At 38.2% G+C, this 27,541-nt stretch overlaps 1 protein-coding gene across 1 annotated transcript; it reads left to right on the top strand.

Moving 5' to 3' along the window:
• The first annotated feature begins 345 nt into the window (after window positions 1-345).
• On the top strand, window positions 346-27,504 carry LOC135077732 (E3 ubiquitin-protein ligase RNF144A). The gene is made up of 6 exons (XM_063972308.1): window positions 346-437; window positions 8,325-8,455; window positions 18,316-18,516; window positions 22,544-22,633; window positions 23,175-23,269; window positions 23,767-27,504. Exons 1-6 carry the CDS (start codon window positions 404-406, stop codon window positions 23,879-23,881), a joined length of 666 nt encoding a protein of 221 aa, XP_063828378.1. The 5' UTR covers window positions 346-403; the 3' UTR covers window positions 23,882-27,504.
• Window positions 27,505-27,541: the final 37 nt, after the last annotated feature.

The following is a 27,541-nucleotide window of genomic DNA, read 5'->3' as shown; positions in this document are numbered from 1 at the left end:
CTTGCGCTGGACGAGATCGGCTTCCTGGTGGAGCCCGCCGTCATGGAGAAGCACCTCAAGTTCCGCCTCAACCATGGTATGTAGCTAGCTGCCTCCAACGCACTGTCTGACCCAAGTTTCGCCGTAACAACCGTACGAGGTGTCGTGCCCGGACGCGCGCTGCCGCGTCGGAGCTGCCCTTGCGCTGGACGAGATCGGCTTCCTGGTGGAGCCCGCCGTCATGGAGAAGCACCTCAAGTTCCGCCTCAACCATGGTATGTTATGTAGCTAGCTGCCACCATCGCACTGTCTGACCCAAGTCTCGCCGTAATAACCGTACGAGGTGTCGTGTTTTGACGCGCGCTGCCGCGTCGGAGCGGCGCTTGCGCTGGACGAGATCGGCTTCCTGGTGGAGCCCGCCGTCATGGAGAAGCACCTCAAGTTCCGCCTCAACCATGGTATGTCCCTCATAGACAGTAAGCTATCCCTCGACCTTGACCCTTGACTTTCATTAGTTGGGTTTTTATTGGCGGTCAAGCTGTAAATCCTGGCTACACGATGTTGCAGCGGTGGGAACGAGAGGTGGAAATAGTCTCGTTGAAGCTGTCCCTCGGGAAAATTTAAACTTCACTGGTTGGGTGTCATTGAATGCTAAACTGTAGATCCTGGCTTTCCAGGAATTGCAGTGGCGGAAAAGAGAGGTGAAAACTACCGCCATCTTATCTAAGTATGGCGCCATAACAACAATGCTAACAGCATTGTTCTCCTCCAGTAGCCAGTTCCTTGGTGTTGATGGTTGTTAGTTAATCTGGCGTTCAACTTCAGTCCCATCATCACTTTTCATCGGTGCAATGCAGGCAGCCCATAAGATAGACGAATATTTCCTTACGTGAATCTTTCCACTACATAAACTTCTGTTAAGTATGTATTGGTGAAAATAGTAACAAATTAAGCACCCTGTAGAGCAGTCGTCTCACTTGGCACGGCCATCATGGTTCTGATTTGGCATGAATACCAGCGGGCCTAAAAAGGCCAAATCACGCAACATTGCTAAAAGGAATTCATTTCCAGAATTCATAGCAGATCATAAGCAATTCCTCTAATTTTCATAAAATGGTCTTACATTTTGGCAGAATTGCCACAATTCAATTCATCCGCAGATTCATATTCGGCGTCTATGTTGCCACATGTGAATAATAAAAACCGTACTTTACCGGTTATCATTTCTACGACTTTTTTTACATTTTAAACTGAAAATCTTGAACAATTACTTCATATCTTGTTTCAAATTAATAAAAGTAATTTAATAACATCAAAATATTTGAGTTTAGAAGCCAAAAATGAGAAATGAAAAATCATTCACTATTTTATTTACGACTGGCAACAAGTTAGGTGTCGACTTATTGAAGGTCAAGTTAATAATGTAAACAATACCATTGTTTAAACACGGAATATTAAGCTTGAACTAAACTCTTATGATTTAGGCGATAAATCAAGGTTTTAAGTGATTGACATACATTCCAAGCGTTATTTTATGTTATTGACAAAAGAAACAATATTCGCTTAGTGTGGTAGGGAGGGATTGTGCAAGGTTTCGTTTATGCATTTTGTTGTGGAAACTCAGTGTCCTTCAAAAAATTATGCACTTATTTATCTTAAAATAGAACTCAAACATAAAAGAAAATACTTATATCCTCTTAATATTGAATAGTGATCCAGCTAATTATATTTTTTTAACCGAATTAAAAAAAGGAGGAGGTTATAATATGTTCGACTGTATGTATTTTTTTTTCTATGAATGTTCACCGATTACTCCGTCAATTGTGGACCGATTTTCAAAATTCTTTTCTTGTTCGATAGGGTACACTTCTGAGGTAGTCCCACTGTCACCAAGTCAGGATCTGATGATGGGATCCTAGGGAAATCGAGGGCAACCCTCAAATTTTATAGGCACGTATATCGTTTTTCAAACTTTTTCTTAACTTATCCAAGTATTTGCTCGTGGAAATCATCATCTCATATTAATGAGCTGATGATAGAAGGTAAAACTCCTTAATGCTTAGGAGTTGGAGGATAATTCTTTGAATTTTATAGATAAGTATAGTTTCTAAAGTTATTCAAATGTTTGCATCAGTCATTAGGTACAACTCCATAATGCTTAGGAGTTTGAGGATAATTCTTTAATATAGGTACAAATAGACCAACAGTTGTATTCTTTTATGTTTTTAAGCTGGGCTGACGGTTTAAGGTCTTTTTAGGTTGCCGATATGGTAACCTTTTGTAGGGAATATTATTTTACACTAGACATGAAGAATAGTCTCAATGTACTGTCTACCTTCAGTGGTAACATCAAGGTAATAATTAGTTAACAAGAAATAGGTTAAATTTTATTAAAAAAGATTAAACCGACTATTATTAATTATATTTTCGTTTTTTTGCTTTTAAATAGCTACCCTCTCCCTACCCTCCTCAATCCTGCCCCTAAATCGTGGACTCATACCTAGATAGTTATTTACTATAGGATTTAAATTAGGTAGGTACCTACTTAATACTTGTAAGAATCGATTGAGGTATAGGTACACATTTTTCAACAAATATTTTGAAGTTTTATAATGCATTTCTATTTCTAATTATATTACTCAATTCTAAGTCAAAAGCACCCTTTGCAAACACCCCATACTAGCCTAGACGATGTAAAACACTTTCCATAATACGGGCATGCTCCCAAAAGTTTACATAAAGGCCTAAATCTTCCATTATTAATTTATTTTTTGAAATTACGAACTAGCTGAATTGTAAGATGTTGCTCTCGAGTAACTTCTTATGATTCTGCTAATTGACACATTAGCAATTCCTATTTTGTGGGCCATTTTACGATTTCTCATACAAAACTGTCAAATAAATGAATTGCCGAATATGAATTGTATCCGAATCATAATATGAATTGCCGACAAGTGGCCATTTTGTGTTTTTAAATCTGAATCATATTATGAATCTAATAAGAATTGCTCAAAGCGGCCTTTTTAGGCCCGCAGATGAAGATGATGGCTATATTTAGACGATCTAAACGCATTCGACCCGATTGTTGAATTCTAATCGCCTGTTTAGACCGCTGCTGAATAGTAATGCATTTTGTACCGTTAGAATCTTGTGGGCTGTCTACATCTCACTGATGAAAAGTCATGATTGAACTGAAGTTGGAAGCGAGCTTTACATAAAATTATTAACCTAAGTGTATTTGTCTAAATTGCTTCAATCAAAATCGTTTATAATTTAAACTTTGCTTGTGCCCTTCCAAGCACATAATTAGCGTTCGAATTTTGCTTATTACGAGAAATTTTGCGATTTGGTTCTCTGTTCTACCTTTTATGATAATTCTTAATATTCGCACAAACACAGTACCTAAAGCCTTGGGGCTGGGAGTCGACAACTGTCGCCAATCAGGTATCGATCGAAGGAAATATATCGAGAATGTTTTCCCAGGAGGTTGCCGTGTCTGTCAGTTTGTCTTGTGACATTTGCGTTAACATTAATAGACTAAATCGCCCTTAATGTTATACTTCAATATCCATGCATGCGATAAAAATTTCAAGCCTCAGTGAGCATTTAGAGCAATTTAATAAACTGTTTAAAAACCTACTGTAGAGTTTATATGGTAGAATAGATAATCATGGTGAGAAAGCATCAATATTCTTAATGTACTTAGGTTTAGGCTTAGAATGAAAAGGATAGATCTACCAAATGTAGCGCCATTGAGTTTCTTGATGATATTTTGAAATTGTTGACGGTTTATTTACACAAAAACAACAAGTTTCATAAGTTAATTGGCTTACAACCTTCAATTCCATTATTATTTGTTTCAGTTTCAATGTTTGAGTTTGATTCACAAACAAAGTTATATGGTTTCGCTTTCATGGTACTGGCTGAAGTTTTTATTTCGCCATGTTGTTACAAGTTGGATTTGTGACTGACGTAATCCAACCCCTTTGGGGGGGAATCAATATGGCAGTGTCGCCCTGCTACATACTAATTTGATCCGCACAGTCAGCTTCTATAAACTGCTACTGCGTTCCATTGGGAACATGCACACTGACTATCAAGTGAGTTTATTCTCAGGTGAAGGTTGCCTTCAAGGATTTCTATAATAAAGTATTGAATTGAAATCATCAAAGGCTGTCCTTGCTTCGGTGATCTTCAGAATCAGAATTCTGTACACGTTGCTATAATGAACTCGAAGACACACGAACGTATTGGTGATTGAGTTGATATTTTTGATTTCAAAGAAGCTCAGAAAGAGCCCGCAAATAGATCACGTCAAGGAGTCTTAAGTCGACTTGCTGGTCTATCCAATTTCGTAAACTTGTGTTTTTTTTTTAAGTTCTTAACATAGAGACATCACCATGTTTCCATCCATGTTAGACAAGAATGGAGTGATGATGAACCTACATGATTTTCAGCAACCAAAATCGACGTTTCTATCGTAGACTGTACCACCATCGTTTGGTTATGTACAATTTGCATGTTGCGCTCTGTTTCGTTTCGGAGTATTCGTTCAGCGCTCGCTCCGCAAACAGCAATGTGATTGAAAATTGTAATCGCATGCCATCGATCTACCTATAGGTAGAAAATTGCTGCATTTATGCTCGATTTTTTTGTGAACGAGTACAGCGGACAAACTCAGTTCATCCCTGTGGTTTTGTAACTAGAGAATTGGGATCACAATTTACCTTATGCTCGAAAATTGCGGTGTTTGAGCTCAATATTTTTGGTAGTGGGTATTACAGCGTTTAAACTCAGTACAGAAAATTGGGATCACAATCTCAAGTTTTCTTTTGATTCTCAGATGTGCCACTAAAAAGGCTGAAAGATGGCTGGAATAGGAAAATTCAATTTATTGCTCTAATTTTGAGTCCATTGTGACTGGTGTATCCCAGAAGAATTGCATCAAAAGTTCAGACCACTTACCAAGAAAACTTTCCACTGACACATTTTCCTTGTTCCATTGTTAAGAGCTCTACTTTCACTTAACAATGCTTAACAGACACCAGCGCAGTTAATCCGTCACACGGACGAGTGTCTCCCGAACCCTCCCTTTGTACTTCCTCATTCACACGGAACCGTGCGTGAAATTGCGAGCATTCAAGGGGTCTGTTTACTCTTGGGGTATGTGTCCTCGAGACTTAACCTTGCGAAAGGGTCTCCGATTCAACAGAACTTGATGGAGGTGAAGTGGCAATGACAATACCTAGTACCTACTGTCATGACGGTGGCGTAAGATTTTTGTGTTTATTTGTGTAAAAAATCTAATTTGAAAAGCATTATATTGCATTGGTGGTACTTGATAATCGTTGTGATTTTATGTAATGGACGATGTTCGTTCCTTTCAATTAAATTGTCCATTGCTGGACAAAGGCGTCCCACAAGGATTTTCACAACGATCGGTCTTGCGCTGTCCGCTTTCAAGTGCTTAACGCACCTATTTATCATTAGGGCCAGTAACTACAAATTCTATTGTGTCACCTATAGTTTCCTACTTCCATTGTTGACCCGAATCCGGAACTTTCTCTAAACAGGTGATACCAACACCGCTGTTTAGTGGCTAATCCATCACAAAAGCGTGTCTCCTGTGAACTACCTTTGTTGTTCCTCATTCACACGGAACTGTGTCGTGAAATTGCGGGTTTTACAATAGTCTTTGTTTACTTAAGTCGCGCGGACCGGGATATGCCCTCGGATATTGAAAATTTCTGTAAGGGATACCCAGTTGAGGAGAATTTGGGAATTAGATATAAATTGGGTAATGTAGGCCACATAACACAATTTATATCTTATCTGGAAAACAGGGAACAAAAAGAGGCTTATGTTCAACAAGGGAGGTCCTGTAGCTGATATTGATGATGATATAATAATTTAAGTATGTAAATCTAGTTATTGTTTATGAATCTTCACGGTGTCATGCTTCAAAGATTGCAAATAGACGAAAAATATAATTTACCTAGTTCAGTAATCAGTTCTTTTAAGTTTCTGTATTATGTGATGATGATTAATAAAGAATTTATTATTTAAAAAATCTCAGTTGACTATGTATCAAACTTCAGACATTTATTACGCCGTGTACTGAAGCTACTTTTACTAGGCATCACTATAGAAAATTATCGTGATATCGAGAACAAAAACAGTAACACACGACTTCTGTATATTTCAACCGTAACGAACAATGTTGCAGGTGTCTGACACTCGCTGACATTCCACACGTCTCCTGAACTCGGCCTCCTTTGTGTCACCCGCAGGGAGCGGTGCCGTGAAATCATTTACATACGCTTTCCTATTGAAACAGTTGCTATACGGTGTAAATATATCACGCAGGTTTCTGAGCTTCGTACAGCAGGGTAGAGTGACATGCTTATTAGCATGCTTAAAACAAGCATGCTGGGACAACTCGAAATGAGCATGCTTATTATTATTAGCAATGTTTTGACACACAAGCTACTAAGTAGCAATAAAATTACTCTGCTCAATAGTTACATGCTTTCCTTACTCCGAAATATGCTATCCGAAGTTTCGAATAGGTATGGCCACAATCTCTCGTGCAAAGTGAGATCCCAGAATATGCGACGGTGACAGAGAGACCCGAAACTACGTAAAAAGTGTTTTGGTGGTAGCCCTGCAGCATTTAAATAGCATTTGTTATAGTGCTTAAGATTGATTTTAAACAGAACTGTGCCAATTCGAAGTGGGTATTGATGTCCACTTCGAATTTTCAGTGGGTACATTTTCAGTTATCACCTTCAAAATTGGGTGCTGAAGTGGAAAAACGTCGCAGGAATAAACAAAACAACATTTTGTATAATTTATATTGATGACCCTTTGTTCTGCCCGCTTTGATCTCTCTTCGTCAACAAACGACAATAACTGCGTATTTTTCCAAATTATCCTTTGTCACTCAGAAAATAGCGATGCCCAAATGTTTTTACATCTTTATATCGATAAAATCGGTTAAGTAATTAAGCAACTTTGTAAAGTGATGGAACCGGTTTAGTTTTTAGCGATCCATTTGCAACCGGTTTCACGATGTGTTAGGAAGCGAATCGGCTACACAAAAACGTAAGGCATCGCGGCCTTTGTCTTCGCTTCCGTTTCCTCGTCAGAACAAGGGTACGTTCACACGGAAACTGTCGGTAGTCTTTTAAGAAAGCTTACGTCATAAAAAAAGGGAGACGACTCTTCTGGTGTTGTCACTTTTCATCAATCCATTTATTCATTTGGCTCTTTGTCTTTAAAAAAGACTTTATGTAGAACAGTTTAAATTAAATATGTTACTGAAATTAAATTAATTTGAATATAGATCCATTGTTTCTTTGTCAAAATTTAGGAAATTTTGAAACTGAAAGTAGTTAATGCGTTAATTGTGAGCTTTTAATTATTCCATTGTTGGAGTTTTCTTCATCGTAAAAGTAAAAATTCTCTACTGTGAGATTTGCATTGGCTTAAGCTAAACTATAAAATTGCCATAACAAATCAAAATAACATGTAAATCTTACAAGTATACATTTGATAGGCAATAAAATGAAGCTTGCGAATCCGAAAACTGAAAAAGAGCCTTTTGCAAACGTATTTTCGTTTCCAAATCTTACATCAGCTGGTTTACATCCATACATTATAGTTGTTGCTAACGAAGTTACTCGAACAATTATTAAGCGTTTCCTGACATGCGCGTGCGCATCCTTGCAGGAGCAACGCTCGGCCCTGACTGCGGCCGCTTTTGTGCAGTTGCGTTTGTTTTGTTTGTTAATTTGATCGTGTGGTTATATACGGATGACTGACATATCAAGCTCTACACTACTGAATCTTATGTAGTTGTATGCCACAAAAGTCTGATGTATAATGCAAAATATTCATGCTATCTTTGTTGAAAAAAAAATGAACAATGGAGGGAAGTAGAACCTTAATTTCGAACTCCTCCTATGTTCTTCTGATTAATTTCGTTGCGGGTCCAATGACAGTTTAACTTTCCCCCGGGACAAACTTGACCTTCATTGGTTGGGTTTTTGTGGCGGTCAAGCTGTAGATCCTGGCTACACAGGAGTTGCAGTGGTGGGAACGAGAGGTGGGAATAGTCCCGTTTTTTTATCTTTGTTGAAGAACCTACGCTGCTGGTGACGAATAGGCTTGATGACCGCTTGAGGATAGATAGACCTTCCCCTGTGAACAGTGACTTGCCAGAGATATGATCTGAAGAAATATGATCCTTTTGATAGAATACGATTTTGTAGTAAATTATTTTATGTGCCCCTTAAAAAACTATTCTAGGATTCTTTTTAAAAAACTGTATCTTCTCGTTGCAGAGGTGGCGATGGACTCCGGGCGCGCGTTCTGCCCACGCGTGGGCTGCGACACGGTGGTGTCGGTCCGGGCGGCGAGCCCGGCCCACTGTCCCACCTGCCGGCACGACTTCTGCTCACAGTGCAACCAGGAGGTGAGTTCGTTTTCGTTTCAGCCAAATGACGTCCACTGCTGGACAAAGATCTCCCCTAAAAGGCCGGGAGGAAAGTACTTTGTAGAGATAATTAGAACAATTAAATTAGTGGTGATCCTGTGATCAGAACGGATCGAAAAGTGGAAATCAGGGGAGGCTTTTGCCAGTAGTGGACGATATAACGAGAGATGCTGTGACAAACGTTAATCATGTCTTCATATCAATATCCAACTCATCCCTTTCTCTAAAATTTCCCTCTAAAATACACAAGGTTTTTTTCTATACCTTCTCGTCTGACATCATGCAATAGGTTACGTCTCGTGAGCATTCCAAGGGGTTGTGGAATCACCCCCTTTAGGATCGTATAGTTCTAGTTTCAAAATAAGATAATCTTATAATAGTCTTGATTCCAACCAGCGACTTCTGACGTATTAACCCGGTATGCAAAACACTGGGCCAGATGCTTCCCTACATTATGTATTAAAAATTCTACTGCCTACAAAGATGAAGTAAATGTACCTACTAACAACGCTAAAAACCATTTATAAGCATTCGCATAAAGAAATATGTAGCTTTTTTAATTACATCACGGATATCGATTCCTGTTTACTTTAATATCCATATGCTAATTATAATGCAAATTAATCGCCTTTCGATACCGCTTTAAACAAAGCTGCTTATATCGGCTTATGTAAATGAATACAAATATACAAAGCAGCTTCATTTGTATTTTTATTACTGACTGTTATTAGGTAATGTAGAACTAATAAGGTAAGTCTTAAGACCCGGTGGACGGATGACTTGATGATTCTTAGCAGGGAGACGTCGCGTTGGTCCTGCTAAGGGTTTTTTTCCGCAATTTCCCTAAGCCAAAAACACTTTATTTCTTACCATAAACACAAATATGAATTTTCATACCCATAACATGATAAATTATGAGTTCCTTATTACAAACATCCCCTTCTTTTGCGTCAAAAAGTAGGATCATATTTCCCCAGGTGTAATCTACCTAGAAGGATATTGCATCTCCTTACCGAAAATCATCTAAACTAGGTCAACGGCTTAGGGCTGAAAATGTAACAAAAGAGAATGACAAAATTACTTCACATTTACGCGGGTTGCAGACCAAGAGCTTTTTTCAAAAAACGTCGGGAAAGGCTTTACGCATACCCACTGGTCGATGGGGACGGCCAGTGGGTTATGTGGGACTCTCCTCGCCTGCTCACTATAGGCGGGGCCTACCCACTAAAACCCGACGGTGTCCATCGGAGCCCAAAGAAATGGAGCCGCGAGTTATTGTCGCTGGCTCGTTCACGAGCGAGCCTCTCCGGCTTCGAGGGAACCTCCAATCCAGTAGTTTTTATAGAGGTTTTCTCCTCGTGGCCCTGGTACAACAGGACCCCCGGCCTGCCGTAGCGGGTTATGGTCTTGCAGACCAAGAGCTAAGCTAAGTTAGTCTAGCTTAGCTCGCATAGGCTGACGTAGTTATCCAGAGTTTGTATAGTTTGCAGTTTGTATACAACTATAGAAAACTGCGTCAGCTATGTGACCTTAAGCTTTTTTTTTCGTCAGGGAAATACATGAATTTGTAGACCCACCAGCCGTGGGGGCAGCTAGTGGATTATGTGAGGTTCTCCCTGCAGAAGGGACAGGGTCTACCCACTAAAAACCTGAAGTTGCCCTCAGTAAGCCATATATGAGTCGGAAACGCGGGACATCACTATCGGCGTTTTTCCTCAAGCATTCGTCCCCGAATATGACCTAATGAGCTAAACTAACTTAGCTCTTGTTCTGCAACAAGATTTATAATACTGCGAGTAGTATAGATGAAAGTAGAATAACATCAGTTAATCCAACTTCATTCGCAGGACAGATCCACCAATCTAGCGTTTCCTTTTGTACCGTGAAACAAAGGCCCTTCAGCCGACTCCATTAAACTCGGCGACAATGCTCTGTCCGTCTGTGAGGCTGCGGTGCCTTTGTCATAACTTTTAACTTTCAAAGGCTTAGATAAAGCGATGCCGCATACTTGGTCAGCAGGAGATTAGTATTGCAGAAACAAATCTGTTTTCGGTCATTTTAGAAAGAAAGAAAGAAATAATTTGAAATTGAAAGAAAGTATTTATTTGATGTTAGTATTAAAAGCATTACAAATAAATAACAACTTAAACACTAAAAAAAACAGAGTACACGCACCAAAATGGCATCTGCTCAGTATAAGTCGTGACGGCAGAGCACGTCACGACCACTGGTATTCTGCGGATGCCAGTTTAGCAAAAGGGCGCATCTGTAGCTTATGCCCGTATTCACAAACATTACTATGAGGTCTCACAGTGTCTCGCGTGGACGCACAGGATCACACACAAACCAATCACAGAGCTCTATTCAACGCTGTATGTTCGATTTTCTGCTTCACTTAGCAAGCATCGTTTGTGAATACGGTACGGTAACACTGGCATGTACGAAACATTGTGCCCAAAGTGGCGAAAAACACGAGTTCATCACCATCAACAAAAGAAGCAAAATATTTATATTTTAGATTCTTTCATTTGGAAGTTGTTGGTTTGGCTCCCAGAGCACACACAAAATGTAAAATCATCTATTTGTAAGAACATTATAGGTTGATTCAAAACCATAATAATATTATTGTCCGAAAAAGAAATATGATTACGTGTTTTTTGAAAGATCCATATCATGTCAGACGCATATTTTATGTGGCACTGGTTAAATTGACCTTTGTCTTTGTGGACTTATTGCAATGAAACTTGCCAGTAATGCCCCAATTTTTCGTTAGCCCTTAGCCCCTAAACCCCAGCATATTTTAAGAAACCTTTACATATTTACCGGCTATTTTTATTCCATTACGCAGGTTTTATAGAATATTTAGTTTAAGCTATATACTTTGAACCTTAACCTTTGGTATTGATATTCCAAACAGCTCTCAGAGTTAAAAATAAACCGGTTCTCACAAAAAGTTAAATTATAACTACAAATAACGGGTGAAATTTTCATTTTATCTTCAAATTCTACGCTTGGCGCGGATGTTGTCTCAACCCGGATAAAAATACATTCGCATTGCTATGCAAAATACAATGTTTAAAATTTCCACTGGAACTTTTGGAGCTAAAGCTATTTATAACCTTTTTTGTTATTACTTATTTAAGTGAGCATTGTTATGGAAACGTTTGCGCATTGTTGTTGTACGTCTCTTTATACAGCTATCTTTCCAATTTATACAAAGTTACTTAGTTTTTCGGGGAAAATGCTTTAAAATTCATAACTACTACTATCTACGTAGAAAGGGTTCTGTAGGGCACACCAAGTCAGAAGGACGAGGTTCTAACCAATTTGACCAGTGTAGGGATTGAGGTCTAAATGACCTGTTAATGATGAAACAACGGAACTCCAAAATTATATTCCATCTAACTAATAAAAGTAGTTACTTGATTGTTAACTAACAATCTGTGCCGGTCCCTTAAGTTGTTTTAGCATAAACCTATTAGTGCTGACCCTACTCCGGCGCCTACTAATCCGTATAAATGGTTTCCAAATAGAATTAAAACTAAAGCGATTAACTTCTACCCTATATTCTATGTATAGTGTTACTGACAGACACTTTACAGCCTACTGGAGTCTTTGTTCTTTAATTTAGTCAACCCTTGAATGATGGGTGTTAAACTGTTAGTTTTTATAATTGTTAAGTTATTAACAAATAGATGAAAATAAGACGGAAGAAGAAGACGTAGCGTAGGCAGGCCTCCCACTAGGTGGACCGACGATCTGGTGAAGGTCGCGGGAGGCGCCTGGATGCGAGCGGTGCAGGACCGGTCTTTGTGGAAATCCTTGGGGGAGGCCTTTGTCCAGCAGTGGACGTCTTTCGGCTGAAACGAAAGAACGAAGATGAAAATAATCCAAAGGTGTCGGTGTCGGGCTACTGATTCAAGAGTTAGTGGTTCGATCCCTGTGTCGACCGCTGGGTTGCGGTAAAACGTAATTTTAGTATCTAATGTGTATACTAATCTAATATGAAGGACTTTTTTGCATGAAAGTAATCAAATGTTTATGTCTTTTGTAGCGACTCTTATAATTCATAATCGTACCCATGACTTACTTATTTACATTAAACCATCATAATTGATTACAGTCGCTTTACCTGTAACCATAAATAACAGCAAATAATTAACCTAAGGTAAGCCTCCCACCGAAACTGGGTCATAGGGTGCCAATGTCTTTTTAACAATTCACGTTCGAATCGGTGGCATTATTATGATTTATGTCAACGGCACACAAGTGGCTGGCGAAATGCCAGCAGCCTTTGAACGGGTTAACATTTAGGCGAAAGGGCCGAGCTCAGCGCTTCGATTTTGTTTTCTATTGAAAAAGAATTTAGTGCTGGCCAGTTTCATTTAAAAAGGTCACGTTTTAGTTTTGTTTTCTTTTTTTGCAAAAAGAGGTCGAAATAAAGTTATCGCAGACCCAGTTTAGTATTTTTACATTAAATTGAATCCCAAAGCTGCAGAAATACGGAAGACGGCATATCAAGATAAACACTGTGGCACCTTACATAGTTATAATAATTCCTAGTTTGCAACAAAATGTAGAGTCAGCCGGACTAGGATGCGCGCCACGATATAATCTATCTTTGATTTTAGACTAAAAATGTATGGGCTTATCGTTTAAAATCGATCCGTCTAGGCTAGGTGATGTGCTGTTGACGTCTTTCGCCCGTGAACTATGTCGTGGACACAATGGTGTCTCCACTCGGAGGGTAGGGTTGCCAGGCCAGGTATTAAACCACAAAAGCCGGACTCTGTGCCTCATTTGGCCGGACATCTTGTGCAATTAGTGCCATAGAGTAGGTACTATTAGGATTGGCCTGGCACGGCAGCCAAATAAAAAAGCCGGACAGGCCGGACAAGACCGTAAAAAGCTAAACATGTCAAAGCCGGACACCTGGCAACCCTAGGAGGAGTGCCTATTCAACGAGGTAAGGCGCCAAAAGGTGGATAGTTTTTATTCCTATAGCTAGAAATATCAGCTTTTGTCAGCTAAAGGTCATCGAAAGGCTTATAATATTCTTCGATAAATTGTTATGAAAGTTCGAGTGCAGTAAGAAAGTTTACAATGGGAAATTGCGTCATATACCGTAGATTTTGTAATTGATTTATACTTAAGTATGTAAAATATTTACATACATATGCATAATATAGCTCATAGCTTTGTTTACCGTACTCGTGAAGTAAACAGATACAATGTGATTTTGAAGACGTCCAATTTCCATAATTCATTACATACAATGTTGTGATGACTTGTAGGATTTAATTATAGCACATTACAGATAACTGAGTGCGTTCCTGATTTAATTAATTAAGTTTTAATTAATTTTAATTAACTAATTATACATTAATTAAGGCGAATTAATGTAAAGTATATCCTGTTTAGATCATGTTCCAGATAAGGTTACAATTTTGAACAATTTTAGGCTTATTTGGCCTTGTTTGAAACATACACCCATAATGGCACGGCTCTTTAGAATAATTATTTCAATTGGTCACAAAATATTGTATCTTATCGATTTGCCAGCTGACTAAACCTTTTAAAATCTAAAATCCAATATCCCGGCTACCCCACTGGGAAATGTGCGAACCGGGGAATGTGCGCAATGTCCGAAGAAACGTGTAACATCGTCAGCGCGATAACGCCGCGCTATTAATCATTTACCGCCTAGTTAGTGCGCGCCCCAAAGCCCCGGCCAATCTCGAGTTAGCCCGGTCAACGATTTATTAGAATTTTAGGTAAGTAGATTCTGGGGACTTATATCGTGTATTTATGGTATGAAAAGCGTGTTTTGATATTATTTATTAAAGAGCTGAGAGCTATTGAAAGTTTGTAAATAGATTTCTTTTTTATTATATTAGACTGGAATACTAGATAAACCACCAAAGACGCCTGACATGGCTCATAAATCTAATAGCCATTTATTTAAAAAAAACCTAATCATAAGCTATACCGGTTGACACATACAATAAAAAATAGAGTAAAAGAATTATCACTCGGCTTAGCCAATTTTCTTGGTAATGCAAAAACAATCATCAGAGTAAATACTGGAACCGTGGTAAATGTCCAATTCAATAGCGGAATACCGTTCGCGTATTCCCCGGGGAAATCGCGAAGTGTATGAAGGAACGTCGGAATACTCTGTTATTTATCTAACTGGGTAGTTAATTCCATGCCCTGGGCAGTCGCAGAACGAACCGATTAGGCCGTTTAATGGCTACTCGGTGCCCTGGGTGAAATGGAAATTGTATTTGCAAAATTATACTGCCTTTTTAAGGTATTGGTATTTGTTTTTGAAAGTTGTGTATCTTTGAGAGATATTTTATGTTGTTTGCTAGGTTCAAAGACTAGGTAGGTAATTGATAAACTAATTTGGCCGACCGTGTGGCTTCGAAAGAGCAGAATAGCTTCCTTCCCATTCTTCCCGTAAATCGTAAGTGGCGATTTCGGGACAAATACGTGAACATCATTCATTCAGGCCTCTTCAATCTGTGTCTGGCCAGCATGGGGAGTGTAGAGACCAAATCTGTCTGTTTGCCTCTGGTAAATTAGAGAGGGTCTTGCAGTGGAAACAAATTGATAAAAATACTTATTGACCAATCTTTTTACATTTAAAAATATTAAATGGTATTTACACCGTGATTCGCGATATTTTCACGTCCATGACCTTTTCTAAAGAGCTCTACATCAAAATAATCTTTATTCATCATAATAGAATCCTCTCAAATTAAACAAAAACACACGCACATTATTAGACGCCGCGATATTTCTTTTCTAAGCTCAGCGATTTCCTTAAATGGACGAGTCCCCATTAAGATAAGAACAATGTAAAAAATAAATCCGCCATTCTTAATGGAAATTAAAAAATACTCGTATATTCTATAATAGAATCACATTATTTATTACGCAGTTGGTGTTATTTTTATATAGCTGTTCATTCTTTTAAGATATTTGCGCAGCAATGAATATAACTAGTCGCTGACATAGCCCGACGGATTAGCAAGCTGAAGGGGCAACGGGCAGGGCACATAGCACGCAGAACTGACGGCCGATGGGGCAGCAAAATTCTAGAATGGAGGCCATGTACCGTAGGTATGACGTCCACCCACACCATCCACAAGGTGGACAGACGTGCTCATAAAGGTAGCGCAAAGTGGAAAGTTTGGGGGAAGACTATGTTCAACAGTGGAGGTCCTGTGACTGAAACCTAGAATGGTGGAGGACTTAGACGGCTTTAAAGTCTTGCGCGATGGCAAAATATGGATGATCTAAAGAGAAAGAGAGATCATGTTATTAATTAGAGAATATAATATTTAGTGCACCTTTTCTTCTAACGTACTTATATGCCAAGTTTTTTAAGCGTAGACTAAATACGGTTACAATTCTGTACTTACTGTGCACCTATCAAAATGTAGCGTGTTTGGGTGCGACGTATACATACCAAACTACTTAAACGTGAAGTAGAATAATTTACACGCAAATTGCTGTTACCGCATACTAATGAACTAATTATCTGACTGGTGTACACGTGCTTTTGTTTGACATGTGCTACCTAGAATATTAGTCAGGATCTCTATCATAATTACCTACATTATGGTGTTTTGGTAGTTCTTTGTTAGGTCTCAAAATCCATAGTTTTCTACTGCACATTGTTCTAACACAGTGTTTTTCAACCTGGGGGTCGCCAAACCTCTATAGGGGGTCGCGTGAGGTCGTAAAAACTACTCCAGTAAAAAAGCAGTAAAGTTTTAAAGATAGATTTATCCGAAATCTAAATAATAATATGCAAATGCATAAAAAGTTTTCTGGATTGAAATATTCGATTCCTACGACATCTTTGTAACATTAAAAAATGCATGAAAAAAAAGCGAGCGGTCGGGACTCGGGGTCGCAAAATATTTTTTCATACTTGTGTCATGAAAAAGGTTGAAAAACACTGTTCTAATACATCTATGCATAAAATTGAGATTTTATTAATTTAATAAAGCTGTGTTATTTCTTGAGACAACCGTAAATTTTATTTCATTTAAGTATTTATTTTGTTATAATACTTAGTTGACTATTGATTTGGTAGAGTCTAATAAAATCCATTGTTAATACTCGTATACATACTTCTCATATAACATGCTTGGGATTCTTACTCAATTAGACAAAAAATAAGTATTTACTTATCAAAATTCTTGTTAGTCATCATGATTATAACAAAAACAGATTCCACAGACTATTGTTTGTAAATTAATGCTTGATGCTCTTTTATTTACATTTACTTAAAATCTTGGTAGGTTTTCAAATAAGAATAATAAAATGTTAGTAAATGCAAATTTTTTTATGTAAGTCTTGTATGTTTTTTAACTGATTTTGATAATTTAGGTAAAATTGTTGATAGGCTAATAGCTGACGTCAGATTAACGGGACGTATACAGAGTGGAATTTTGTAATGCCACCTGGAGGGAAAGTACTCTTAATACTGTAGGTACATAGAAAATTTTACTGAAAGAAAACATTCCTTTATTTTTTTAAAGAAAGAGAACTGCATTCAAAGATTTTCGAAAATTTTTCGAAAATTCACTACCATACCATACAATTTTCTGTACCTACATAATTAAAATAATTTAAGATTTCATGGTATTCCTTTCATTTGATTTATTAGCAAGTTTGTTAGAGAGATTTCATCCTTATACTTAACCCTAACGATCGATGCAATAAAAATACAGGATGTAATTTTTAACAGATTTTAGTTGGTTCGATTCCCGGGTGTGGCAAGCGAATTTTTGGCAATCTTTGAATGCAGTTCTATTTCTTTTCTAAAATAAAGGAATGTTTTCTTTGAGAAAAAATTTCTATCTACAATATTAAAAGAGTACTTTCCCTCCAGGTGGCATTACAAAATTCCACCCTGTATAGGAACCAAAAAATTGATTTAGGCAGTAAGGTAAAACCATCTTTTTGAACTCACAAACACCTCACTTATAAATAAATTGCCATATAAAGTATATTATTAAATCGCTATCCTCGATTGCGATGCAATACTTGCGGCTTACTAGAACATGGCTGTATGGCGGGTTTAATGTGCCTTAATGAATAATAATTCACACATTAAATACCCTTATTAGGTCCGCTCGTGAGCATTCGTTATTGAAGATGATATTGTATTTAAGGCTTTATGTTCAATTATTTGTACATTATTTTACTAAGATCCATAATAAGTTTGTTTGCTAGCTGTATTGTATTACGAATTGCATTGAAATTGTAGCTACTCTACTTTAAACTGCATATCCATTTATTTGCTAGTGGAAGGCCTGCTTACATTACTTGTACCTGTAGCTAAAAGAAATTGTCTTTGTCTACTCTGCGAAAGTTAAGATCATCATCAATTCGAGTACTACCACCACAATTGAAGTTAGCAAGCTTGAGGCTGGTTTTAGTGTCACGCGGACCGTCCGGTGCGGACCCGCTCCGCACGGCCAATCTGTATGAACTTCTAGGGAGCGTTTTAGAGTAATTCGGTCCGGAGGAACCGCTCCGCTCCCTAGCAGTTCATACAGATAGGCTGTGCGGAGCGATCCGCACTGACAGTCCGCGTGACACTAAAACCAGCCTGAGTCTACTTTTCTTTAAGCCTTTTTACGAAGAAGCTCTTGGTCTGCATCTTACTTCTTCTTCTTATCTTCTTCTTGGTCAGACACTCTTGTCAGAGTGGTCGTGGTTGCGCTGACGAGGCACACTGTGGTATTCGATGTCATTTCCGAGGATAGCTTACTTAAATATGCTTAAACTTATCTGTTGTTTACTTTCTTCCGCAGTGGCACGGCGGGCAGTCGTGCGAGGCGGCAGCTGCGTCATCATCAGCGGCCGGCGCCGGCGCACCTCTGCTTCCAGACTCGGAGCTCATCAAGCTGTGCCCCATGTGCCGTGTGCCCATAGAGAAGGACGAGGGCTGTGCTCAAATGATGTGCAAGCGCTGCAAGCACGTCTTCTGCTGGTACTGCCTCGCATCGCTCGACGTGAGTACCATTTGCAGCTTTAAGAACACTCCTGTAACACTTGTAGCTGTATAGCAGTGGCCCTTGTGCCGTATGCCCATCGAGAAGGATTAGGGTTGCGCGCAGATGATGTGCAAGCACTGCAAACACGTCTTCTGCTGGTACTGCCACGCATCGCTCGACGTGAGTACCATTTGCTATAAAAAGCACTTTTGTAACACTTGTACCCGTCACTTGTACAACACCTTCAGCTGTATAAAAGTGGCATTTATATCACGAGAAGAAAGCAGGTTACGCGCTGATGATGTATGACCATTTCAAAGTCGTCGTTTACTGGTACTGCCTCGTACTAGTATCACTTGCAGCTTTAGAAACACTGCTATAATTCTTAACGTTAATGTAAAACGTAATCATCTTAAATCTGCTCTTCTACACAATAGGTACACAACAGCATCTAAAGGTACTCAAACTATTCACTTTTACGTAAGACGTAACCCCAAACGTACAGTACGAGCACCGAGCTCACGGACCGTGAATTATTAACGTGAGCTGAGCATTTTCCGAGATTGTCCACACAACAGAAACTTGTACAGCGAACTCACTGGCCTGACTGAGCTGACTACAGGTAGAAATTGGGGATTTTAAGTAGAGGTGTGTATAATACTTAATGTCTTAATGAAGAAAATGTAGATTCAGGGTTCCCCTCGTGTCTCATTGGTCCCTGAAGAAGTCCTGGATCGGTTATAGACCCTTTATAAAGCTTTTTAGCTGTATAACATACCTATTATAGCTTCACTAGCAACATTAGCAAGTCTCACAGCACATTAAAATACAATAAAACTGTAATTTTACACAGAAACTACAGAGAACGGGGACAGGCCGTAAACAATCGCGGAGTGTATGGAAAACTCAAACGCTTCGCCTTGACACCCTGCGGTCATGCAACGTCTACTGCTTGCATCACAGCTGCACTTCAGCTTTACATTTTTGTAGAAAAGTCGCTTCTATTACCACTGTATAAGATGCTACAGTGTTGAGCTTGATATACCATAGATACAGTCTAGTGAACTCTATCTAGCTAGTGCATTCTCGTGTCCAAGTAAAGTTTTATCAAAGTTCAATTTTATAACCCAATTTAAAGAATAGAAAACATTTTGTTGGAACGAGGTAGAAGGGAAATTGTCATTATTGCTTATTACTTAACATCAGGTGTGATTGTATTGTAGTCATAAACCTGCTTTGTTATTCACAAAAAAATGGCAGTTAGATATTTCCAGTAATAATCAAAACTTTCGCGTTCTCCCAGCTAACATATCTTATCTTCTAACAATGTAAGTATCTGCATTTATGCATAAAATGTCGTGAGTTAATCTGATAAAGTGTTTATAATTCAATCTTTTTGTTTCACTTTCGAGTCGTGTTAAATGAAACGATTTCGCGTTCCCATGCGCTGCACCGAAGCGTATTGCCGGTAGGGCTGCCACCAGTCTGATATCTCGTCGTGAAAGGGCTGTTTCGAAGATGGTGGCGATCAGTTCATTCCAAATATCAGTATTCATATTTTCAACCACAGGACGTCCACTGCTAATTAATATAGGCCTCCCCCAATGATTTCCACATTGCTCGGTTGCTCAGCCTGCATCCATCGCCTTCTTGCTACTTTTATTAATTTTTATCTTTATAGCTTTTTATGTAAACAGTTCCTGGTTATTTTTAATTATAACGATTAAAATCTGTATCAGCATTAGCTGAGCAGGTAATTTGTAACGGCCGCATCAGCAGGTGGGAAAAATTGAGCGTAATCAACAATTTTTGTTCACAAAGTCTTATTAATAGCTAAACATTTAAAAAGTGAGTAGGGTGCTGGGGTAAAGTTTGGGTATTTTATTGATAATATGGGCTTTGCCCGCGTGAAATTTTGTCTGTCACAGAAAAACATGATCGCGAGCGTCCCTATTTCAAAAACCGGGATAAAAACTATCCTATGTCCCTTTCCCGGGACTCAAACTATCTCTATGCCATTCATCAAAATCGGTTCAGTGGTGATCGTGACAGACAGACAAGAGTAACTTTCACATTTATAATATTAGTAGGGATTTTTGCAATCGCATTGGCAACCCTGCAAACTGATAGGATCTACGCGGACCGGTCTTACAATGGCTAGAAAGCGTACACACTGTGAGAGTGCCCGCGCTATGATTCAATTGCACTCGTAGCTAATCCATACTTAATGATCGCAAAAAACTTAAAAGACCCACATGGAAATACCTTTGACGGTAGAGATATAGCATATTTACTTCTATGTCAGTATTGGAAAGGTGTAACCAAGTAGCAGTGACTTGAGACATATAGAAATCAATAGTTACCATACCAAGCTCTCATGCGTCCACTTAGGCCCAGATCAGACGGTGAAACGCAACTGCGACAAAACTGCAACTTTCTAATGATTCTTATGAATGAAACTGAAACTGAAAGTTTCAAACTGGTCGCGTCATGTGTGGTCTCTCAACGGACGCTATGGCAGAAACTTAGATGCAACTCAAAAGTAACTAGCAGTTGCAGTTTCGTTGCAGTTGCGTTTCACCGTCTGTTCTGGGCCTTAGGGTTCCACGAGTTAAACCATCTGCTTCCCGCTTTGAAAGGGGGCCATTTCTTCTGATGAAATTCGTTGCGAGTTCCATGGCAGTCAACTATTCCACTGGACTACTCAAACTACACTAGTTGGGTTTTAACGGCGACCAATCTTTAGATCCTGGTTAAACAGGTGTCACCTTTTAGGAGACTGTAGTCGCCTTCCCTGTCGGCTGCTGTCGAGCGAGAGTATTGTATGATCGTATCCCTAGCTTGAGAACTGACGGGCTTCCACAATCACAGCACAAACTGTATCCCTTATTAACTACGAGTAAATTAAGCATTAACACGAACTGTCGTAGCCTGTCGTAGCAGAATTATGTATGCAATTTTTTTGGCATATAGCAGTCAATCGCCTCACCGCGACACGTGTAGAGTTCATCGCCAAGGCCACATGTTTAATGATGTTGAACTATAAAAATATCCAGCAGTATCATACTTTTACGTTGTTGTATTGGTCTATTCCATTTTGATCACCTAGACTTGATCACCTAGGTGATCAATGTGGACTCCAGGCGGCACTTTGGTGTTCTATGATCACCCATGGATAAGAAGTCCACTTTGATTACCTAGGTGATCAAATCCAGTTGATCAAAGTGAAATACGACCAATAAAACAACGTAAAAGTATGATACTACTAAATATTTTTATGGTTCCGTTTTATTAAGCAGTTAAAAATTGCATTATAGCTGTGTGGTTCCGTCAGAGTGGAATAATCCTCATTAGTTTCGAGTGAATTGGAGTTCTTGCTCCCTTCAATTCAAACCTTCTGTTCAATGGGGAGTGTGGGCAAAATCCTCCATTTGCCTCTGGTCAATTAGAGTAGATTGTGCTCCTGCAGTGGAGACTAAATGACCGATGATGATGGTGACGTCCATTTGGGACACTGGACTAGAATTTGGCTAATAGAGCCCTACCTCAGTACGGGACTATTACCACCTCTCGTTCCCACCGCTGCAACTCCTGTGTTACCAGGATCTACAGCTTGACCGCCAATAAAAACCCAACCAGTGAAGGTCAAGTTTGTCCCGGGGAAAAGTAAGTGAAGAAAGTAGTTAGTTGTTTCTAAATCGATGTTCATACTTGACTGCAGTTTGAAATATTGATAACGGTGGTGTGTGAGAACCGCCATGTGGAAAGCAACCCCACATTATACATACTTAGGGTTTTACTACACTAATACACTTGCACTAGCCTTGGCCTCTACCTTGATGATTTGTGAAGTTAAAATAGTCGTAAATGTGTTTGAGTTTGTAAGTAGTTTCAGGTTATGTTGTAGTAGCGTTAGGTGCTGGAACTACCAGACGAAGTACTTATCCCTCAAAAATTGAAAGTCTAGATAAATTGGTTATCCCAATTACAAGGGGAAATACTTATCTTTACAATACTTAATAAAATTTGTTTTATATTGTTTCAGGATGACTTCCTGCTGCGGCACTACGATAAAGGGCCCTGCAAGAATAAACTGGGACACTCACGCGCATCAGTGCTGTGGCACCGCGCACAGGTTAGCATACAATGTTAAATGATTAGAATACTTGTGATATTTTTGAATCATCATCATCATTTCAGCCATAGGACGTCCACTGCTGAACATAGGCCTCCCCCAATGTTTTCCATGTTAATCGATTGGTAGAGGGGCGTAGCGGCCTGCGTCCAAGGCTTCCCTCTACCTTTATGATGTCGTCGGTCATGATATTTTTAAATAAGTTATTTTAAATAGAAAATACCCAAGTTACTTGTTAGCTAATGTGAAATATCTTATGTGTATTGAAGTGATCAGTAATTCAATACACTCAATGATCAACTTAAATAAGATTTGACACGGACGTGTATTGTTCATCGGTACCTAAGCTCCATAGAATTTATGTTCTCACAATTCTCTATTCATTTGATATACTATCGGCCACAGTGTTAACTATCCATTTGCTCTCGCTCTCATCAAATGGTGATTCTTTGCGAAAGAACGAGACGACATGATCGGTGCGGTGGTACCTACTTTACCATAAAAATTGAACAATACTTACCTACCTACCCTTTTCTTCCAGGTGGTCGGCATATTCGCTGGCTTCGGACTCCTGCTGCTGGTGGCAAGTCCGCTTCTGCTGCTCGCTGCGCCGTGCATCGTCTGCTGCAAATGCAGGTGTGTTCCTTGATTATTACCCAATACACAGGACTTCTAGCTTTTAAAGTTCTTAAAACCTGCGACTATAGGACATAAAAGTAAGCTTGTTGTTTCATCTTCTATTAAAGGTATGTTACTGACTCTATGTCTACTGATACTGTCTTAACACTTTGTTATGGCGGCATGGGACTATTACCACCATATCTGCAACTCCTGTGTAGCCAGGATCTACAGCTGTAATGGCGACAGTATACTCCCTCCCTCCCAGATATGCTAAGACCAAATTTACCGCTCGCTGTATCGAGCTTACTGTTGATAGAACATTGGCAATATGCAGTCGATTGATCGATTGATAGAATAATAACCTCAAGATAGCTGAGCGTATAGCTGGCATTGGCTGTTGTAACGCATGATAGTCTGGTACACATTACAAGCTTTGCTTAGTTTGAGACTGGATGTCTCATTGTATAATATCCAAGAATATTTATTTATTGACCCCTGTATTTCATTTCCAGACTCTGCAATCCGAGCACAAAGAACTTGGAAGAAGTGGACGAGGTGGAAAGCATCAGTCCGGACAGGGAAGACGATGGTGAAGACATATCCAGGGCGAGGTATTTGTCGGACTGACGCACGCCGCGCTACTAAACTGGTCGGGCACCAGTTGGAAGGAAAGAGAAATAAGAAAATGGTAGATAAGAGTTTGGAATAGGAATGAGAGTTTCAGGAAAGTTATTGATGGAAATTGTGACGCTGTTTGGCAACAAATTATGAAGTGGCCGAATACAGAATGAGAATGAAGGAACGTAGATTGTGAAGGTTGTAAAAGATTGGGAGTTTTTAAGATGCTGGAACATCTCACAGAAGTTTATGAATATTTTGAGAAGGTTAGAAAGCTGACGATGATTTTAGAAGTAGACATTGCCGCTAGACTTGATAGTCATGATGTAGAAGAATAGATGACTTCTAGAATCGGACTGAATATGAGCATGATAAAAGTGTTGAAAACAAAAATTATGGACATTGTTGAGAATTGTGAAGGTTTTTGTGGATAAAATTGCTTTTGGATTGATATGAAATAGCACAAATGCCGCCCGGCGTGCGAGCCAAAGTTGGAGCAAGTATCTACTTCTATAATAACAAACTCCAAGATGTGACAAATACAAAACGGAAAAGAACAAAGTTTAAGTATGGACGTCTCATGTGAATATATTGATTGAAGAAAATTTAAATAACACGTGAATTGCAGTAATGCGACACAGACTCAGTGAAAATAATGTATGTAAGAAGTAACTAAATGTGATTATTCATTGAATTTGTAGATAACAAGTCAATAAAAGCCGTCGGCGAATTACATTTGTTTTACAAATTGTTTAGAAGGTATGTGATGTTTAATTTAATCAAGGTTGTACAGACATAGTCCAAATTGTTTTTAAAGATGTATGCATTTCTGTAATTTTATCAATAGTTTTTTGAGATGTGACAAAAAAAGTAGAGTAAAAAAAACTTTGATATGTTACGTGTATGACAAAATTATTACAAGCATAACAAGAAATCAAGATTGGGGATGAGTCAAATATTTTGTTATTCAGAATTTTATTAATATGTATATTTATGAATGACAGAAAATGTAAAAAAACTGTGTCACCTCCAATGAATGTTACAAAAATTGTAGATTACCTATATCTTTGTAACTGATAAGTGAACACAAACTGTAGACGAGTTAACTATTTGTGATTGTTAAATTAAGATGATTTTAATTAATAATTGTTTAGGGACATAGAACTGAAAATATACGAGTAAGAGACTGACGGATGTTAATGTGTGGGTGCCAATTGTCATGTTAGTTCGGAATAGAACCTTAAAACAACGAAATGACATGAAGTAGATAAAATTCTGATCACTGCTTAAATTAAAACTAACGCTGTAAACGAAGTCGCTTTTAATTAAATAAACTAGAATATAATTAAGTAACCCCTCACTAGAAAGTTGTTCAATTTTCTGATCAGTAAATTACATATCAAATGTGTCTGTTCTGATTTGTTCAATTTAATGAACAATTGATAATTATGAAGATTTGACAGTTTCACTGATCAGAGAATTGAACGAGTTTTTAGAATTGAAGGAAAGTCATGAAGAGAAATAACTGAATGGATATTATTATGTATGTATATTTTTATAACTAAAAAATGTGCGCAAAGCGTACTTATATGTCGAGTGTTACATTTCAACCAGGTTTATGGTAAAACAAAAATCAAGGGCAAATTGACGTCTTATTGCATTCGAATAAGGATGATAATTTGACGAGAATAAATCTTGCTCTTGACTGTACGTAATTAGGGTTGTTTACATTGATTTAAATGTGGGAATATTGTAATGTGTCTAAAATTGGTGTAATTGATCCTAATTGTAGTCGATGTTGTAAAGCGATGTTTTACTGCAATGCAGACTTACAATGCATGTTATGTATATTTATGACGTTTATTTTTCAATCACCTGTGATGGCTGGTAATCAGGATTAAAATAAAGATGTATAAATTATTACACAGTGAGAAAGACAATGACATTTAGAGAGATAGCAACTTGACCTATCGACAAGAAGGTCTTTCTTTATTATAGCGATTAAGTTTTAACGCATTTTTTATCGCTGCTGTTTGAATAAAAACACATTTATTTACGGCCAGTATCAAAATCTAGAAAAAAAGTTTTAAAACTTCTTGGTAACTCAAAATCAAATCCAGTCTCTAATGTCGTTGTGTAACAACCTTTCTGGGTATTTTAAAGTAAAAATTAATATGCACAGCTTCCGGAGTGTCTGTACACAGAGCCTTATCTCGTAATTTATTCGTAGTGTTAAATATTTATGACGTAATGTAAATAAGAAATAATATTGTACTTAACGTAGAGATCGGGTGGTGTTTCTTATTTTCTACCTTCAAAAGTCCCTGCCTGTTTTAGTAAAACTGCTGGAAAGACAAATAATGACTATATCAGTGACTTAACTATAGGACATTTTAAACTTTTTCAAATACTATGATGTGATTGTAAATAGGAATCCTGTAAGTCACCTCTTGCTCACTCGTTATACTGTGAGAGTGAGAGATGTCTATTGAGATTCGCTGTTTTCAAACGCATTCTTTAGAAGATTTCAAATCTCAGACATATCAAAAACGTGGTCAACCGTGTTACGAAAAAGTGGGATTAAGACGTTTGCAACTCACGAAATGGTTAGCGACAAAACTTTGAAAGTGTATTCAAATAAAGATGGATAGGATACATATGAGTTTTCAGCATAAAAAGCATATCCATGCTGCGACCGCCACACATCCTATTGTGTGGACACATCTTTATAATGTTTGACTACATATGTACTTTTCAAAGGTCCTTTTCATGTCTACCCTTCTTGTGATGATTTATAATGAGCTCATTTTAAACTCCTGAACACACCACCAGCTCTCTGTAGCTTGTTGTAGCAAGCTAGTTGAAGCATTTGTAGACTTAAATTGTCAGTAGGTGGTTTAGATAAATAAGTGATCTATTATTAGTTTCTCTGTAAGCTGAATGTGGAATCTTTGACTTCATAATTATGTTTTGTAATGCTCCTGCCACACATAAGAATAGATTTGCAATTAATCTTTAAACAGATGGGTCTGGTACTCTGATTGCATATTATAGATAGGCCTACATGCCGCGGCAGCCTAGCACTTTGGTTATCTATGTATCCAGTATGTGTGGCAGAAGCATACACATTTGGTGTTATGTACAAGTGATATTACAGAATTGTCCGATTGTCAACATAGCCAAAAGACTATATAGGATGCAAGGGGCAGGTTGGCAAACAACTGAACAGTGAATGAGAAAAATATTTTCTAGAAAAATTGCGAAAAAACAATGTGTTAATCACTGGTTCATGGAAAATATTAATAATCACTGTTTAAGTAAGGTTTTGCCAACCCGACGCTTCCTTCCTGTAGATGTGATAGTTAATATTAAATATTGTGTAGTTGTTTTTGGATACTTAAATCTATTTGTAATTCCATCAAGTACTTAGAAACATTACATGGTTCTTACCTGTAATATGACATTCTGTACTTCACTTCTAGCATTTAACATTAGATCAATGTAACTATGTATTGTAAATAGAGAAGTTTATTTTTTGTTATCATTTGTACTTCATGTTTATTTTGTGTTGAGACAGACATGATTTTTCCGTTACTCTAATTATAAATAAAGATTTTTTTTCTCATAAATCTAATTTGTATGTTTTATTACTAACATTTTAAGTTAGCA

This window comes from Ostrinia nubilalis, chromosome 13 (assembly GCF_963855985.1).
Source record: "Ostrinia nubilalis chromosome 13, ilOstNubi1.1, whole genome shotgun sequence".
Classification (NCBI taxonomy): domain Eukaryota; kingdom Metazoa; phylum Arthropoda; class Insecta; order Lepidoptera; family Crambidae; genus Ostrinia; species Ostrinia nubilalis.
Note: the sequence above shows the minus strand (reverse complement) of the source record. Positions and strands in the feature narration are given on the sequence as shown.